The 19,219-nt window shown below is 38.1% G+C and overlaps 1 protein-coding gene across 2 annotated transcripts in view; it reads left to right on the top strand.

The window, feature by feature from the left end:
• ABCB7 (ATP binding cassette subfamily B member 7) overlaps positions 1–19,219 on the top strand; it is a 106,411-nt gene that overhangs the window by 72,845 nt on the left and 14,347 nt on the right. For both annotated transcript variants that reach the window (XM_004592764.4, XM_004592763.4), the window contains exons 4-6: positions 1,208–1,327; positions 17,661–17,793; positions 18,641–18,909. In XM_004592764.4, the coding sequence (XP_004592821.1) occupies positions 1,208–1,327; positions 17,661–17,793; positions 18,641–18,909 (522 nt within the window). The remainder of the gene's footprint in view (positions 1–1,207; positions 1,328–17,660; positions 17,794–18,640; positions 18,910–19,219) is intronic.

Genomic DNA, 19,219 nt, shown 5'->3' with positions numbered 1-19,219 from the left:
GGTCCCAAGGCTTTGGACCATATTCTGCTGCTTTCCCAGGCCTCAAGCAGGGAGCTGGAAGGGAAGTGGAGCAGCTGGGATATGAACAGTTTGCCCACATGGGATCCTGGCACATGCAACTAGCCACTAGGCTATTGCACTGGGTTTTAGACCCCTATTTTCTTAAACACAGTGTTGTAACTCTGTTCTATGAATTACCTAAAGGTGTATGTAATTTTTGACTACAAAGAAATATGGAAACATTTTAAAGCTTTGTATCATGTTTGATGGTGTTATAGATGAGAAATATGTGTCTGTTCACCATGATGGAATAATTTTTTAGCACTAAGAGAGTGGCTATAGTTATCGACAAGAAATTTAAAAGAAATAAGTACCATTTTATTTTAGTTTTGAATTAACTTGCAGTACTTGCACATTTTTAAGCAGCAAGATGCAGCACATACACATAGCTTTAACTGATCATACCAGGTAGCTTGTGTTTCCATATCCTTATTTTCTCTTTGTGTTTGAAGCCTTCTAGTACTCTGAGCCAGTTCTATATACAGAATATGCTTCCTGATAAGCCATAGTCATCCCACTGCACTGCAGAACACCGAAACCGATCAGGTTCACCCTGCTCTGTTTTGGTAACCATTGCCCACTCTCGTCTACATTCCTCTCAATTTCTGTAATCAGGTCATCCCTCTTCTGGATACGTATCTGAAGGAAATACAGTCAGTACATGAAAGAAATATCTACACTCCCATGTTCATTGTAGTATAATTCACAGTAACCAGATATAGAATCAACGTGGATGTCCATCAACTAGTGATTGGATAAAGAGAATGTGATATATACACACAATGGAGTATTAGTTTGCCAGAAAAAGTAAAATTCTGACGGTGAAGTTGGTAATACTGGAAATCGTTACATTAAATAAAACAAAACACACAGGAAGATAAATAATGCATGATCTCATGTATGAAGTTAAAAGTAATAATGTAGGTATGTATGTTCAATGTGGATTTAAAATGAGTTGCTTTAAAAAATCAGTATCATTTCTTTTCTCCAGTATATTTACAGTTTGACATGGCCTTTGATTCAGGATCAATTATGTTTACAATGTTTTCATGTTTTTACAAATATTTGTATGAATTTTATATTACTAAAATATAGTTATAGTTGAAATGATATGTTACTCACTGCTATATTTTCTTCCTTCCAACAGTTAAAAGATGTTGATACTCGGAAAATCATAAAAGCAATGCTTTCTTATGTGTGGCCTGAAGACAGGCCAGATCTGCGAGCTAGAGTTGCCATTTCCTTGGGATTTTTGGGTGGTGCAAAGGTAAGAACAGAAAAAATTATGCATTGTTTTGTTACTGTATCTAAGAAATACTGCCACATTTCTCGTCATGAGCTCTGGACTGGTATAATCCCCATTAGAGGAAGGATGGCCAACTTTTAGGACTTTCTTTTAGTTTATACAATTGCTTCATGCAATTGCTAGAAATTGTGTAACAATGCCCAATTTATTACTGGATCAGACCAAAGAGCTTCAACCTAATGGAATTAATTTCTGAAACAAATATAAGAAACAGAAGTATTAGTTGTAATCAAACAGGAGGAGGTTTATAAATGAAGGTATTGAGTCTTGTTGGCTCTTAATACTTATTTCTGATAAACCTGGTTCCCAGCCACCAATGAATTGAAAGAGGATAAAGGCGTTAGGCCCATTGATACCCACTAGCTGGCATTTTGATCATAAGGTACCCTCTACATTCCAGCAGCCTCTTCAGTTTGTCTTTGTACTGTAAAACAGATTTATAAGTGATGACCCTGAGTTTTCAAGAAAAAAAAAATCCTTATTTTTAATTTACTCAGATGTTTAAGTCATGATAGTATGTATGTATAGGTACAGTATGCCTGCACAGTGACAAATATGAAATCAGGCTGCCTGGATTCTACCACTTAATCCTGTGGTCTTGGGCAAATTAATTAGTCTCCATGAATCGGTTTCCCTATTTATAAAATAAGATTTGTATGTATTAAGGGAAGTTTTATTTTACTGCTGTCACGCGAAGTTTGTCATAAATGATTCTTAAAGGTACAGTGGTGCTCTTGGCTTTTTTTTGCTTGTTGGACTCTTCTTTTAGTGGAACATTCAACGTTTACTGTGTAGGGAGTAAAGCCACCATCTGTTGATGCTGGCATCCCATATAGGTGGCTGGTTTGTGTCACAGTTGCTCAGCACTTCTCATCCAGCTCCCTTCTAATGACCCTGAGAAAGGCAGTGAAGATGGTCCAAGTGTTTAGGCCCATGTGGGAGGCTTTGATGACGCTCCTGTCTCCTGGCTCTGACCTGATACAATCCTGGCTATTACAGCTATCTGGAATGTGAACCAGTGGATGGAAGATCTCTCTCTCTCTTCCTCTCTCCCCCTTTCCCTTCCTCCTTCCCTCCCTCCCTCCATCTTTCTCTCCCTTTTGCTCTAGCTTTGGTTTTCAAATAACTACATTTTAAAAAATGTTATCACAAAAGTTATATAAAAGGAGAGAAGAGGAAAGTATCGTAATCTTAGACTAATTATCTGTGAATTACATGAATTCTGCTCTCTTTATATGAATAAAAATGGAAATAAAAAAAGAAGTACCAGTCAAATGATATGGCAGTTTCAGAGGAAAGATGGGAAGCACTGTGATGGGAAGTCAGGAAAGGTTTTTTTTTTCTTTTTTTTAAAGATTTATTCAGTTTATTACAAAGTCAGATATACAGAGAGGAGGAGAGACAGAGAGGAAGATCTTCTGTCCAATGATTCACTCCCCCAGTGCGCCGCAACTGGTCGGTGCGCGCCGATCCAGAGCCAGGAACCAGGAACCTCTTCCGGGTCTCCCACACGGGTGCAGGGTCCCAAAGCTTTGGGCCGTCCTCCACTGCTTTCCCAGGCCACAAGCAGGGAGCTGGATGGGAAGTGGAGCTGCCAGGATTAGAACCGGCGCCCATATGGGATCCCGGCACGTTCAAGATGAGGACTTTACCCACTAGGCCATGCCGCCGGGCCCAGTCAGGAAAGGTTTTTACAGAGGGGATCACATCTGAGGCTGAGACTGATGAGTAGAATTGGTATAGGTGTAGGCACAACATGGAACTGTAAACTAAATAAAGCACATTGTGGAAGTTAGCAGTCCAGCTTTGCTCCAGTGAGAGGAAAATGTTTCAGAATGACTAGAAGTAGGCTTAGAAGGAATGCATAATGTGCAATACCTGCCTTACATGTAAAACAGAAAAATTTATTTCAGTATGTGGAAAAAAGGAACCTCTGCTTTATGTAGAAGACTACAAAAATTAGAACTGTGTTTTAGGGAATTTGATCGTGCTCTGTTGTCCTACATGATTTAAAATGCTGAGAGACTTAGAGTAGAGATGCCATTCATTCCTGTCATTGGTTCCGCTAATGTTTAATAACCAGTCAGGAAGCTAATGCTGCATGGAAATAGGAAAGGGTTTGTTCTAGAGTGGTGGTAAAATGAAGGTCAAAGATGTTAAGAGATAATGTGAGGTAGAGTCAACCAGACTTAACCAACAGATTTGATATTAGAAATAACAATCAATCAATCAATAAATAAATAAAAGATGATGCCAAGATGAAAGCATACTTGTGACTATCTCAGAAATAGGCTGTAAGTCAGGAGTTCTTGCTTGTGAAGGCGAAGTTCTCGATCTTGAGCATATTAGAGGTGCCAGTGAAGCATCCAGATAGAACTATTCATTTGGTAATAAAAAATGTAGTGTAAGCGCAGGTAGGAGACCACAGCTGAAGAAATTAAGAGGTGGTGGTTGAAGGGCCCGACGGTGTGGTCTAGCAGCTAAAGTCCTCGCCTTGAAAGCCCCGGGATCCCATATGGGCGCTGGTTCTAATCTCGGCAGCTCCACTTCCCAACAAGCTCCCTGCTTGTGGCCTTGGAAAGCAGTTGAGGATGGCCCAAAACCTTGGGACCCTGCACCCATGTGGGAGACCTGGAGGAGGTTCCTGGTTCCTGGCTTTGGATCAGTGCAGTACCAGCCATGGCGGTCGCTTGGGGAGTGAATCATCGGACGGAAGATCTTCCTCTCTGTCTCTCCTCCTTTCTGTATATCTGACTTTGTGATAAAAATAAACTAGATCTTTTAAAAAAAAGAGGTGATGGTTGAAACAATGCAATTTGATGATATCATCAAAGAACGAAACAGACATAGAAGACTAAGGGCGGAATTTTTGGTTACTGTGCTCCTGAATGGAAATAAAACAGTAGACAAAGATGGTTAGAAGTGATTAAGACCAAAATCATTCACTGTGAGACTATTTTCTTTCTTCTTAAAATTTTTATTTGAGAGTCATATATACAGAGAGGAGGAGAGATAGATCTTTTGTCCACTGACTCACTCCCCAAGTGGCCACAACAGCCAGAGATGAGCCAATCTGAAGCCAGGAGTCTGAAGCTTCTTCCAGGTCTCCCATGTGGGTGCAGGGTCCCCAGGCCTTGGCCGTCCTCCATGGCTTTCCCAGGCCACAAGCAGGGAGCTGGATGGGAAGTGGAGCTGCCGGGATTAGAACCGGCGCCCATATGGGATCCCGGGGCACTTGCAGGGTGAGGACTTTGGTTACTAGGCTGAGTCCTATATGCTTTATTTTTAAAAGTTTCTCATCTGGGAGTGAATGGCAAGGAGTATACTTATTTGCTGGTTTACTCCCCATTATGCCTGCAAGAGCCTCAACTTGGCCTGACCAAAACCATGTTCTGGGTACTTAGTCCATTTGTTCTGCATGGGTGATTCCTAATTAGTTGAACCATCATCCGTGCCTGTCAGTTTCCTCATTAACAGGGAACTGGTGTCAGGAGCCAGACCCAATATCACACTCAGGCACTCCTGTGTAAGATGCAGGTGTATTCACTGCTAGGCCAAATGTCTGTCCCAGATTCTTTTTTCTTAATTTCTTATCTCATCTGCGGGCTCTGTTGAATACTCTCTGAATCTGCCTGCCTGGGGACAAGTGCAAATACTTGCTGTAACATCAGGATGCTGTTGATCAAGAATCTGTACTTCATTTATGTAAGCTGAACAGAGATCTAATTTTGTTAGCTAATGTTGAAATTTTTGGTACCTAATGTTGGAACTTCTAAACTCATGTTCATTTTAAGCATAGTACTAATTAATGAATGAATTGTCTTTTACATATAAACTACTTGGGGAAAAATACGATTCTGAGCTCTTATACAAAGCAAGCTTACAGACTGGTCTTCATTCTTTTCTTGGCTGTTCATACTTTTCTGACAAGTTAAAGACTGATTATTTTCTTGACATTTTTGTATGTTTTCTATCATATTTTTCATTGCTATGTAAAAATTGCACATATCTATAGGGTATTGTGATGCTTCAATATGTGCACATGTGTAATCCTCAAATCATGGTAAACCTGTCTTCTTTAATATAATTTCTTTGCGTTGAAACCAGATATCTTCTGAGTGTTTTTTTTGAGATGGACTTTTTTAATTAAAGAGAGCGAGTTAGAACATGACTAATTAAGCTACCCAAAGTGAGACGTCTTAAATAATGACATCTTTATTAGCATTTATTTTTAGAGCGAGCTTCAGTCCTTCAAACTGTGGATTTCTGTTGCTTGGTGACAGTATCAGGTCAATATCAGGCCATGCAATCTTAGATGTAAGCTAACTTCCTCAAGGACTGAAATTTTGAGAGAGCTAAAATGTTAAGAAAACCAAACGCAGATAAACTAATTGTAAGTAAACAGAAATGAATCTAAAAATCCTCCAAAAGTATATCTGACTTATTTTCGGTCAGGAAAAGGAAGAAATTTCCAGATGTTGTAGTGAGTCCTTGTTAATACTTGAAACATGTAGGAGACTAATTTCTATTTACTGATCAATAACTAGCCCATACATTATCTTGGTGTGCAGAGCATAATAGTAGCATATAAACTTTCAAAACAGCATTTTTTTCGGTTTAAAAGTATACACTCTTCCAAATCTTCACAAACTGTTCATTGTTTATTTTGAGCAGCATTGCAGGTACATTTTATAATCGGTGTGATAATAGATGGAACCATTACATCTTTTGATCCCTTGACTTCCTGTTTTTCTTCAAACTTGATTCCATACTTGCATGTCTAAATACTTTTGACCAATTGAGAACCTTTTACTCTGATCTTCCCTACCTCTTCCACATATTCTATGGATTAAAAAAATAATTTATTTGTTCCGTGATATAGATGTTTTTAAGATACATTTTTGTTTTTTTGTTTGTTTAACAGAGATTTTATAGAGAGGGAAGGATAGATAGAGAAGTTCTCCCATCCATTGCTTTACTTCCCAAATGGCCACAGCTGCCAGAGCTGAGCTGATCTGAAGCCAGGAGCTTCCTGTGGGTCTCCCACATGGGAGGAGCAGGATCCCAAGGACTTGGGCCATCTTCCACTACTTTTCCCAGGCCACAAGCCAGGATGCAGATTGGCAGTGGAGCAACCACTTCTGGCACTACAAGGTGGAGGGTTAGTCTGCTGCATCACCACGCCAGCTCCCATGATACAGATTTATAAGTATAAGGGATCATCTCTCCCTTTCTTCTCCCTCCCTATATTCCTCTCCTATTACTTTTCCCTGGCGATTATAATAGCATAGTCATTAATTTTATTGTTGTAAGCTTAACTTTCTGAACATAAATCTCATGACAAGGCAAATATAGGAAAAGGAAGAAAATAAATTAACATAAAAGTATAAATATTAATGGGAATCGTATTATTGATTGGGAGTAAAGACACATGCTGTATTTATCCATTATTGCCCAGTATGTTAATCTGCCTTGTAGAGTATGTATATATGTACATATAAATCATGCATATAGTGTATATACACATATACATACACATATACATTGTGCTTTATGTATTTGTTGTTTCATGTCAGAGGGAACATATTTGAGGAGTTTTTTAGTGCAATATTCACAAAGTTCAGCTTTAAATGCCATCTAGCTGACTGTGCAACCACAGTGGTATCATGACTATGCCTGAGGCATAGGTAAGAGGAGAGAGAGAGAGATCGAGTAAGAAGAAGGAGAGGAGGAGAGAGGAGAATTTCTTGCCTGGTATTTGGGAGCACAGTATTCCTACCATCTGGTTGCTGGTTTACCTTCTGATGTAGATCATTTTTGATTTGGAGCATGTTAAAGTTAGCATTGTCTCCAGCAAGGATTTTAAAGACAAACTATTATATACAGATGCTTCGAGACAGACATGTATTTCTTCTACTTCTGGGGATTCAAAATGAATATGTTTGGGTTTTGTATGAGATAAAGTTTAGAGATTTTGCTGTCAAGAGAGAAAAAAAACACTATTTGTCTTCATCCCTTAACACTCCACGAGTCATTTGCCCTACCTTTTTTCCCCTTCTCTGTATATATCATGGGAATATCATATCTCAGAATTTTTAAGTCAACATTTCTATTAGTATTTTATATACAATCGTGGTAGGATTTAAGGAAAGCATAAAGGTTATTTACTGAAATCTGATTTTATAAAATCAATGTTACCCTTTAGTATTTTAAAAAGAAAAACCTTATTACCAGAAATGGTCTCCCCAAGAAACTGTTCAACCCATCTGGACAATAAGTAGCTGGACTCTATGCTTGGTATACGTTTGCAAGGAAAGAATCTTGATTGAATTTGAACTGTAATACTGCATCAAGGTGGAGGAATCCACCAGCGGGGAGGGGAGGGGAGGGGGAGGGGCGGGGGGATTCTCAGAGCCTATGAAACTGTCACATAATGCAAAATAATTAATAAAAAAAACCTTATTATATTCATCAGTTAGTCAACAGAACCATGCAATGCAAAGAAACTAAAGTATTAAGCGAAAAAAGGGCTGTCAGTAACTGTTAAAAATCAAAATAAGTTATCTTTAAAATTACAAAACAGTTTCTTAGGAAATGTGACTTATAAAAGTAAAATCAATATCCTTTTTCTTCAGAAATGCAGATATTTATAGCAAGTGGTAATATATGTATTAAGCAAGCATTTCTTGAGTGACTGTTAGGGGCAAAGTAAAAAATGGGTAAACCATGGGCCTTGCAATTCTGAAGTTACGGCATACTAGAGAACAAAAGCATAAAAATAATGATAAAATATCTGTGGTGTAATATAAAAATCTAGAAGGAAAAACAGATCAAACTCTATAGGTACCAGGTATTAGGCGTTTAAGAGAAGGTTTCATGAAAGAGCTAGCATTTCCTTATAATGATGCTGACATTTATCACTTCAAAATTTTCATGTACTTCTTACTTGAGTTTGATTTTTTTGAATTTTTTTCTGAAAGCACTTTCAAAAATAAACCTATTCTACTTGAGCCTTTAATTATGTTAAGCACAATTCATACCTTGGAGTATTTTTTAAATTAAAATGTCTTACATTTTCGGGTGTAGGCATTATGGCACAGTAGATTTAGCTGCCACTTGGGACATCTATACATCTGTATCTATATCAGAATGTCTGTTTAGAGTCTTAGCTACTCTACTTCCCATCAAGCTCTCTGCTGGGAAGGCCGTGGGGAATGGCTCAGATATTTGTATCTGCTACAACTGGTGTGACATAAACACGGTTGGAGAGGGAGAAGACATGCAGTTGAAAAAATAAGAAATGAGATAACCACAAGGTAAAGACTCCGAAACTGGGGCAGCCAGAGGGAAGTCCACTTCACTAAGGAAGGGAGTTGACCCATAAGGCTTCCTACCTTAATCTTGTTCTTAACTGATTGATGTGGCACAAACATCAATAGCTGCTTCCTATATTGATGTTAACTAGCCAGTGTTTGATGATCAGAAAGCAACAGTGTGACCAAAGTACAGAAGTCAGTGTGTGACTGTATCAAGGATATCTCTAAGCACACAGTTATATGGCGTTGGAACGTTGTCCAACTGTAGACCCATGCCCATAGGCCTCAGCCTAGGTGTGGGACTTTTGGACACTCAAAAGCCATATCTTGCAGTTTGACCTCAATCTCTGGCACTTGTAAACTCAAGTTTCCAGGCACAGTCTGCCCTGCTCTTCCTTATCAAGTCACGCTGTTATATATATTTTTGCCAACTACCTGTGGCAGAATCCCTGCTACTGAAGGGAAATCCAGACCGAGTGCTTGGCTCCTGTTCCAGGCCTGGCCCAGCTCTGACTGTTGTGGGCATTTGGGGAGTGAACCAGCAGATCTTTTAAAAATTCTTTTTCATATTTTAAATCAGTTAGTACAGAATTCTTATATCTCCCTTTTCCTTCATATACAGCTTCTTCTATTAACATATTAGTGTGATAAATTTGTTAAAAATTGATGGAACAAGGCTGGTACTTAAACATAGTTAAACTGCTGCCTGTAGAGCCAGCATCCTGTATGTGCAGTGCTTTGGATCCTGGAGGCTGTACTTCCTATCCTGCTCCCACCTAATGTTCATGGGAAAGCAGCAAATGTTGCCCTAAGAGCTTAGTCCCCTGCACTTATGTGGGAGATCAGGAAGAAGCTCCTGGCTCTTGCCTTCAGCCTGTCCCAACCCTGGCTTTTGCAGCTTTAGTCGTGGCAGCCATTGGAGGAGTGAACCAGCAGATGGGAATCATATTCTAGTTTTGTAAGAGATTGTTAAACCATTTGCCCTAGTGGCTCTGCCATCACAAGCAATGAATGAATAATTCCTACTGTTCCATATTCTTTTTTTTTTTAAAGATTTTATTATTATTGGAAAGCCGGATATACAGAGAGGAGGAGAGACAGAGAGGAAGATCTTCCATCCGATGTTTCACTCCCCAAGTGAGCCGCAACGGGCCGGTGCGCGCCAATCCGATGCCGGGAACCTGGAACCTCTTCCGGGTCTCCCACGCGGGTGCAGGGTCCCAAAGCTTTGGGCTGTCCTCCACTGCTTTCCCAGGCCACAAGCAGGGAGCTGGATGGGAAGTGGAGCTGCCGGGATTAGAACCGGCGCCCATATGGGATCCCGGCACATTCAAGGCCAGGACTTTAGCTGCTAGGCCACCATGCCGCCGGGCCCACTGCTTCATATTCTTACCAGCTTTCAATTATTTTTAGATTTTAACCAGTCCTAAAGGCAGGCAAAATTTTAATTTGTACTTGTCTGAAGACTTAAAAAGATGTATGTTGTACATCTTCTCACGATTACTTTCCACCTGTGTAATAACTTCTTAAGATGTCTGTTCAGGTCTATGACCTGGTTTTTCCTTAGGATATTTGCTTTATTAAAACTATTTTTTAAAACTATTGTTTTAAAACCATTTTTAGATTTTGAACAACAGCCTTTTATTTTATGTGTCTTTGGTAACTATTTTCTACCATTTTGTAATATTTACTTATTTGAAATGCAGAGTGTTAAACAGAGATGGGGCAAGAGAAACACAGAGAGATACTGCACCCAATGACCACAACAGCCAGGACTGGCCCAGTTAAAATCACTACCTTGGAGCTCCATCTGGATTTCCCACCTGCGTGGCAGGAATCTAAGCACACTTGGGCCACTCTCTGCTGTCTTCCAAGTACATTAGCAGCAAGCTGGGTCAGAAGCAGAGCAGGGACTTGATCCTAGACACTTTTTTTTAATATATTTTTATTAATTATTTTGCATTATGTGACCATGTCAATTCCATAATATTGCAAATTGCTGCTGATGTTATATTGGAACTCTTAATTGACTGTGATGATATTCTACCAGCTCTAACTTCGGACCAGAAATGGTCTCCTAGACACTTTAATATGGGATACAGGCATCCCAAGTAGTGGCTAAACCTACTGCACCACAGTACCTACTTCTTTATCTCTTTTTCAAAGAAATTTTTCTTTTTAAATGTTTATTTACTTGTCTTTTGTTAAATTTAAAAGACAAAGAGACACAGAGATTTTCCATCTGCTGGTTGGTTGCCCCAGGTGCCTACAACAGCCAAGGCTATGTCATGCTAAATTCAATGAGCTCAGATCTCAATCCAGGCCTTGGACATTGGCGGCAAGGACCAAATTTTTTGAGCTATAATCTAATGTCTCCTAAGGTGATAATGGAATCAGAGGCAGGACTCAAACCTAGGCACTCTGATATGGAATACAGGTGTCTTAAGCAGCATCCTCTTCTAAATTGTTTAAGTTATTATTTATTTTATTTGAAAGGCAGAAACAATGCTTCATCTACTGGTTCACTCCTCAGATATTTGAAATAGCCAAGACTGAAGCTAGGCTCCAGAAACTCAATCTGCGTCTGCCGTATGAGTGTCAGGTATCCAAGAACCTGAACCTCAGTATGTATATTAATAGGAAGCTGGTTTGAAGAAGAACTGACACTCTAGCACAATGACCCCAATATAGAACGTGGGCATCCCAAGTGGTGACTTAGCCACCCACTGACAAACACCTGGGCCGTAAGTGGCATCTGAACTGTTATGCCCAATACTTACCATGTAACTTTTTTTTTAATAATGCCTTTTACAGCAGAAAATTCTAATATTGGCAAACTCTGAGGTTATTGAATTTAGACACTTCTTTTGTAATATATACTTTAAATGTTTTGAATTAACCTCTAAGCACTGCTTTTATTACATCCCACAAATTTCAGTGAGCTAATTTTTCTAATCTAATTTGTTAAAGTATTTTGTAATTTGAGACTTCTTTGACCTACATATCATTTAGAACTGTGTAATTTAATCTTTAAGGTTAACCATCTTTCTATTTTGCTTTTATGGATTTCAAATTTAATTCTATTTAATTCAGTTTCCTGAGAATAGGTAAGGATACATAAAAAGTTTCATGGGAAACAGAACTTTTGATAAATCTATCAAAGGGGGTGGGGCTTTTAGATAAATTAATCAGATTTTGGGATCTATTCATGAGTGATCCTCAAAATGTTCATGGAAAATGCATATTAAGAGGGAAAGGCTATACTTGGATTTCAAGATTTAATTCTATTTTCCATAAAATTATTGGAGTGTCTTCATACTTTGTATGTGCATCCTTTTAAATTTTTAAAAATTTGTTCTGGGGTCCAAAATGTGGTTTTTCTTGGTGAATGACTTGTATGAGCATGAGAAAAAGGCATGTTTTGCTATTGTTGAAGTATTGCATAGGAGCTGTGAATGTACACCAAGTCTCCCATATTGGGTGGCAGCAGCACAAACATTTGAATCATTACCAGTCCCTTCCCGGATCTGCCTTGGAGGCAAGCCGGAGTCAGGAGCTATGGAAGAACTATGAGGCCTTGCGTGTGGCTGGAAGGATCCAAATTACTTGAAGATATTACCGGGGTACGAAGATATTACAAGAGGCTGGATTCAGGATTAAGAGGTGAAAAATGGAGCAAAGCCACTCCAATGTGGGGTACAGGTGTCTTAACCACTTGGCTAAATGTGTGCCCCTATCAGTTCTTTAGGTCTCATGATAATTAAGTTTTTCTTAATCTGAGAGTGCTGTGGTGTTCCTTCCCTTTTCTGAAGGCTTGATAGTTTTCTTTCTTCATTGAAAAATGTTGTACCGCTTTCTATTTGTCTCACTGGAAATCTATTTTCAGATGGTTTTGCACGTATATAGAGTGCATTGTTTGTGTCTAGCTACTTCTGAGATTTTGTTCTCTGAGAGTGGCTTTTAACCTAGGGATCTAACACACACACGTGTCACACACAACACACATACACACGTGTCCCACATTGGAGTAACTGGATTCAATACCTGACTCCAGCTTCCTGCTAAGGCAGAACCTGCCAGACACCTGGCACTAGTTTAAATAACTGGGGAATTGCCACCCTCATGGAAGACCTGGGTTGAGTTCTTGACTCCTAGCTTTAGCCCAGCCCAGTTTCAACCATGATAGATATAGTGGGAGTACATCAGTAAACGGAAGTTTCTCTGTCCCTCCCCTAACCTCTCAAACAACAACAGTGATTATGATGATTTTTTTTTTCTCTAAGCTTTTGGAATTTTAATTATGATGTTTCTTGGTGTGGATTTCTTTGGATTTATCTACAGGTTGGGTTGCTTTAGTTCTTGAATTTGTAGGTTTTATGTTAATGCCATATTTGGAAAACTTGAGGCCAATTTTTTTTTTTCGATTTCTTTGAATACTTTTTCCAGCCCACACTTTTGTCTCCTTTCCTGAGACACCTAAAGAATATGGCTCAATAGGTCCCTCTGTCTTGGTTTCCTTTTGTCCCCCCTGCAATCTGTTTTCCTCCCTTGTTCACTTAGGTAATTTCTGTTACTCTACGATCAAGGTCACTGATTCTTCCCCTCTGTACTTTTTATTCTGCCATGGATCCCATCCAGTGAGTATAGTTTATTGGTTATTGCATTTTTTCGGTTATAAATTTTTTTATTTTATTCTTATCTTCTATCTACTGAGACATCTTTTATTTTTTCATTTGTTGTAAGCATGTTGCTAAATGCTGCTTCAAGTAGTTTGTGATGACTCCTCCAAAATCTTTGTTAGTGTTCTGATACCTGTCTTACTCTGATGTTAGAGTCTAATGATTGTAGTATTCGGACTGATGTCTTTCTGTTGTTGATATCGTAATTGATTTTCAAAGCCGGGGCACTTGAGATTCTGGATCTTAGGTAAATTTTCTGTTTAGCAGGCCTCCTGTGACACTGCTTAACTGGGGCAGGGGTGCTGCCTTATCACTGCAGGTGAGGATGGAGACTAGGTTCCCACCTCTGCCTCCATGATTCCCGGGATAAGGGGTTCTTCATTACTGCTGAGTATTGTGGAAGTTTATACTCCTCAGTAAGATGAAAGATAGTATAGACTGGGGAGAGAGTATTTGCAAAGTGCATATTTGACGAAGGCTCATGTCTACAATATAGGGAGAACTCTTAAATCTCAAACTCATTAGCAGGGACAGTCCAAATTTAAAATGTATAAAAGACATGAAGCAAAAAAAAAAAAAAAAGACATTAGCCAGAGGAAACACAAATGGCAAATAAGTACATTAAAAGTTACTTGATATTTTCATTTTGGCAATGCAAATCAAACTGCAGTGAAATATCACTACATACCTATTAAAGTAGCTTCAAAATAACTAAAACAGTGATGATACTATGTTAAGAATGCAGAGGAACTGAGTCACAGCTACTGTGTTGTTTTGTATGGAAAAATGGAGAGAACATGTTAATTTCCTCAAAAGTTCCACCTAGACTTGTCATAATACTTAACAGTTGTACTCATGGGCGTTTATCCCACAGACATGAAATTTTATATTCACCTGTGTGACATTTTCAGTTCATCTTTGCTCACGATAGCCTGCACTGGGTGGCTGAATTGTTGTGTATGTCTATGAAATACTACACAGCAATAGAAGGGATAGGCTATTATGTATGCAACAACCTTCATGGATATCAAAGGTTCAAGTTCAAACGGTTACATATTGTATGTTCAGTTTAAATAATATCTTTGGGCCCAGTGCAATGGTTCAATTGCCTAATCTTCCACCTGCAAGTGCTGGAATCCCATATGGGTAACAGTTCACATCCCAGCTGCTCCACTTTCCATCCAGGTTCCTTCTTGTAGCCTGGGGAAGCAGCAGAGGATGACTCAAGACCTTGAAAATCTGCACCCGTGTGAGAGACCCGGAGGAGGCTCCTGGCTCATGGCTTTGGATCGGCCCAGCTCCGACCGTTGTGGCCACTTGGAGAGTGAACCAATGGATAAAGATCTTTGTCTTTCCTTTTCTCTGTAGATCTGACTTGCCTTTCCAATAAAAATAAATAAATCTTGTGACTAAATTATAGCGAGCAAGAACAAATAGTATTCACCAGAGAACAAGAGTGAAAGTTAAGTGTAGAGGTCAGTTGGATTAGTTCTGAGTCTTGATTGTGGTGGTAGTTGCCTAAACCTAAAGATAGAGTAAAATTGTATGAAACAATATAGACAGACACATAGGGTACCATAAACATGCACATGAATGCAAGCTTAAAATTATGAAATCTGAATGAGTTCTGTAGTTAATAGTGATGTGTCAATATTAAACTCCTGATTTCGGTATTGAATTATAGCGAAGTCAGATACCATTACGAGTTGCTAGATAAACGATATTTCTTTCCTTTTTAAAATTACTTTTATAAGAAAACTGACAGTACCCAGTTATTAGATGTAGTGCCATAATTTGGCACTATGTTAACCATTGTTTTCCTACCAATAAAAACACAGGACAGGTGACTTCCACAGGTTCTACACACTTACAAGGAGATTCCCAAACTAGACCCAATCCCAATATATTTTCAAGTACAATTGCACAACGCTGTTGGTGATATCGTAGTTTCAGTCACCACTCACTATGGTTGTGGCAAAAGTATAATGGACTGTGGGTGATGAGAATTGCATGTTAGGTATAATATCACTTTTTTCTCCTATTCAGTGAAGTGTGTTAGAATGCAAGCGAAGAAATACAGCCTTATTAAATCTTATCAAATTTATCAGCCTTGGGCCCAGCGGCGTGGCCTAGCGGCTAAAGTCCTCGCCTTGAAAGCCCCGGGATCCCATATGGGCGCCGGTTCTAATCCCGGCAGCTCCACTTCCCATCCAGCTCCCTGTTGGTGGCCTGGGAAAGCAGTTGAGGACGGCCCAATGCTTTGGGACACTGCACCCGCGTGGGAGACCCGGAAGAGGTTCCAGGTTCCCGGCTTCGGATCGGTGCGCATCGGCCCGTTGCGGCTCACTTGGGGAGTGAATCATAGGACAGAAGATCTTCCTCTCTGTCTCTCCTCTGTATATATCTGGCTGTAATAAAATGAATAAATCTTTAAAAAAAAATTTATCAGCCTTTAAATCTTGTCAAATTTATTTAAATCACGTGTATATTTGAGAGCATACATTTTAGGGTTCATAACAAGTATATAGTCTTGCCTTCTAACCTGGTAATATGGCTGTATGGTGAACTAGAAAAAGCTCTGACTTCAAATGTCAGATCTGAATTTTAGTTCTGCTGCTTACCATTCAAGCCATTTAAATCTCATGGCACCTGGGTTTCCACAACTATAGGATTAATACTTATTCATAGTTATTTATTGTAGCTCTTACCTTTGTGAAAATTATCTAGCACCGTACCTGACTCATATAGCTGTTGTCCACTAAGTTTGTTTTACCATAAAAGGTTTGTACAAAGCGGTAAATCATGTACATATTTGTATACATAGAAGTAAAGTGATGAGAAGTATATCATAGAAGTGATAAATACTGGAGTATAATCTCTAAAATAAAAGGAGATAGAACCTGGATAGGGCCAAATTGGCTGCAAGTTTCAGAGAAGGCATTATGTTAGAAATGGGATTCAAATTGGGCTTTGAAAATTGGAGAGGTGGAAACTATCCAAAAACAAGCACAAGTCCAAGGTTATGTGATTAGAAGAAAATTAGAGTTGAGAAATGTGTACTATTTGGGACTTCCCATATATTCTATTAGATAATGTTTTTGAAGTTGAAAACTTTAAATTTTTAAGCAGTTTATTTCAAAATGTTGCATTCTTCAATGCATTCGTGCTGTATAGTTTAAACAGTATTGTCAACCATGAGGACACTTGCTCTTACTATATTATCTGGAAATCTTGATTAGTAAGATTGACATAATTTCTATCAGTTGTAGCTAAACTTCTTAGCAATAACCTCTTATGTTTAACAAAAGTGGATGGAATAACAACAGATTATAAATGAGAATTGGAATATCAATGTTTTTATGAAGGCTTATAGAATTGTTTCTCCTTTTTATTAATGTGTATTAATTTATTCCTTAAAGAAAGCTGTGGCAGTCTTTTAACAAACTGGCTGTTCCCAAATGGTGGTTGATTTTTTTTCTTATGTTGTAAATGTAGAGATGTGGAACACGACGGCTAAATATTTGCTTTGAATATATAAAAGCATTGTACTGCTAATAGCCTCTTTGGTGTATTCTCATGGATAAATATGTTGGTTAAAAATAAAAAAAACAATAGAAGTAGCTTGGTTATTAAAAACAAAGTTTGATAGTGAATTTTGTATGCTGTTAGAGAAAATCTTTTTATGGAACACTAAGAAATATGTGTGATTTTTTGGGGAGGGGGTGCTGTAGTGAATTAGCCATAGATGCTTGCCATTTTTCTGTTTTTGAGATCCTTTTTGTTATACAATTCTGGTTTTACCATTTTGGTGAAAAATCGTATTTAGAAAACATTTGTTGAATATATACTGCATCCAAAGCTTTGTACTCAGCGTGAATGAGACAAAAAAAGTAATGCGATACAGACTCTGAAGAACCTAGTCACAGGGGAAAAGATGTACACAAATAACTGCAGGAGAAAGCAGTTTGCTATACGTGCCTTGAGCTTTGTAGGATTTCAGATAACAAAGTGTTTTTGAATAGCTGATCATGGCTGATTATATTGAAGGTAGAACATTTGACTAATTCACAGAGCTTGTATATGAATATTAACATGGCGGTGTGGTGTAGGAGTCCTGAAATGACAGCTCTTTTAATGCCGAAGATTTTATCTTTATAGATTGAGGAACTGATTCCAATACTAATAAATGGTTATAAACTAAACATTACCATCAATGCTAATTTAAGGTAAATATTTGTACTTTCATAAAAAAGATTTTTGCGAATGATAGATAATTGATGTTTTTTTCATATTTTTTAGGCCATGAATATTGTGGTTCCATTCATGTTTAAATATGCTGTAGACAGCCTCAACCAGATGTCGGGAAACATGCTGAACCTGAGTGATGCACCAAATACAGTTGCAACCATGGCAACAGCAGTTCTGATTGGCTGTATGTGTGATTCTTTAATCTGTCCACAGGTGTTTCTTCAAGAAGGTTTCATCATGTTTGAGCAGATGACTTTTTAGCATGTTTGATATTTATTATTATTTTATGTGAGATTTTTCTTTGTGTTTTGTTTTTGCTTTTCTTATATGATACACCTAAGAATCTGTTAATATGAGCAATTTCCAAGTTCTAGAAAATAATAATATGAAATAAGACATAAAATTCATTACAACCACTTCTAATAGTTGAGCTTTTATGAGCTGTCTTTCTGGTAAAATCAATAATATTATTGCTAGTGTTAACTGTTAAATAGAGAATAAGTAAATAACAGTGTGTATATATACATATATATATATATTGCTGCTTTATTAAAATATATCTAATAACCATGACATTAATCTGTTATAAGAAAAAACAGAGTAATCTGTTGCCATGTGTTATAAATATCACTTTGGGAGGTATGAGTGGGAAATGCTTTTAGTCTACATGATGTTTCAAGATCTTCATTTTGTCATTTGTTTTTGAGGGAACTGAATTAGATCAAAAACCTCAACAGATACTGTGCATTTATCCACAATATGGCTATATGGGCTATTATTTCTTAAGAGTATTCTAATTGGAAAAAAATCTTTCAACATCTGAAATCTAGGGAAAAATAACACTGAAAGGGATCCATGGTGGTGAAAAGGTTAGTATTTATTAGGGTGGATGATTTCTGGGTTGCTTTTAGTGATTTCTGGGTTGCTTTTAGTTAACATGTATGAAACATGTTAACTAATAATTTCTGAGCCTTTGCCATTTTTAAATGCCTATGATTCTAATGTTTTTATACCCCGTATTTTGTTTTTAGATGGTGTATCAAGAGCTGGAGCTGCCCTTTTTAATGAAGTTCGAAATGCAGTATTTGGCAAGGTAGCCCAAAATTCAATCCGAAGAATAGCCAAAAATGTTTTCCTGCATCTACACAACCTGGATCTGGGTTTCCACCTGAGCAGACAGACGGGAGCTCTGTCTAAGGCAATTGACAGAGGAACTAGGGGTATCAGTTTTGTCCTGAGTGCTTTAGTGTTTAACCTTCTTCCCATCATGTTTGAGATGATGCTTGTCAGTAGTGTTTTGGTAAGTAAAATATTTTTCATACCAACTTTTATAACATTCTTATTCATAGCAATTGAGTATTTGAAGCTGTTGGACTATTACATGATCATGGGTTTGAAATTCCATGACATGAGAAATATTACACAGCTTGGTTAGTTCTTTTGCCAGAAATCTCAGTGGATAGTTCAAAATCTTTTTTTTTAAGAATTATTTACTTGAAGGACAGAATTAGAGATCTTCCATTCACTCATCATGTTGTGATTGTAAACAACTGTTCAGTTCTACAGATAAATTAGTCACTAGCATTTGCAAGACTTTTTTATCAGGCATT

The sequence above is a fragment of the Ochotona princeps genome, chromosome X (assembly GCF_030435755.1).
Source record: "Ochotona princeps isolate mOchPri1 chromosome X, mOchPri1.hap1, whole genome shotgun sequence".
In the NCBI taxonomy this organism is placed as follows: Eukaryota; Metazoa; Chordata; class Mammalia; order Lagomorpha; family Ochotonidae; genus Ochotona; species Ochotona princeps.
This window is presented reverse-complemented; position numbering and strand designations above follow the sequence as displayed.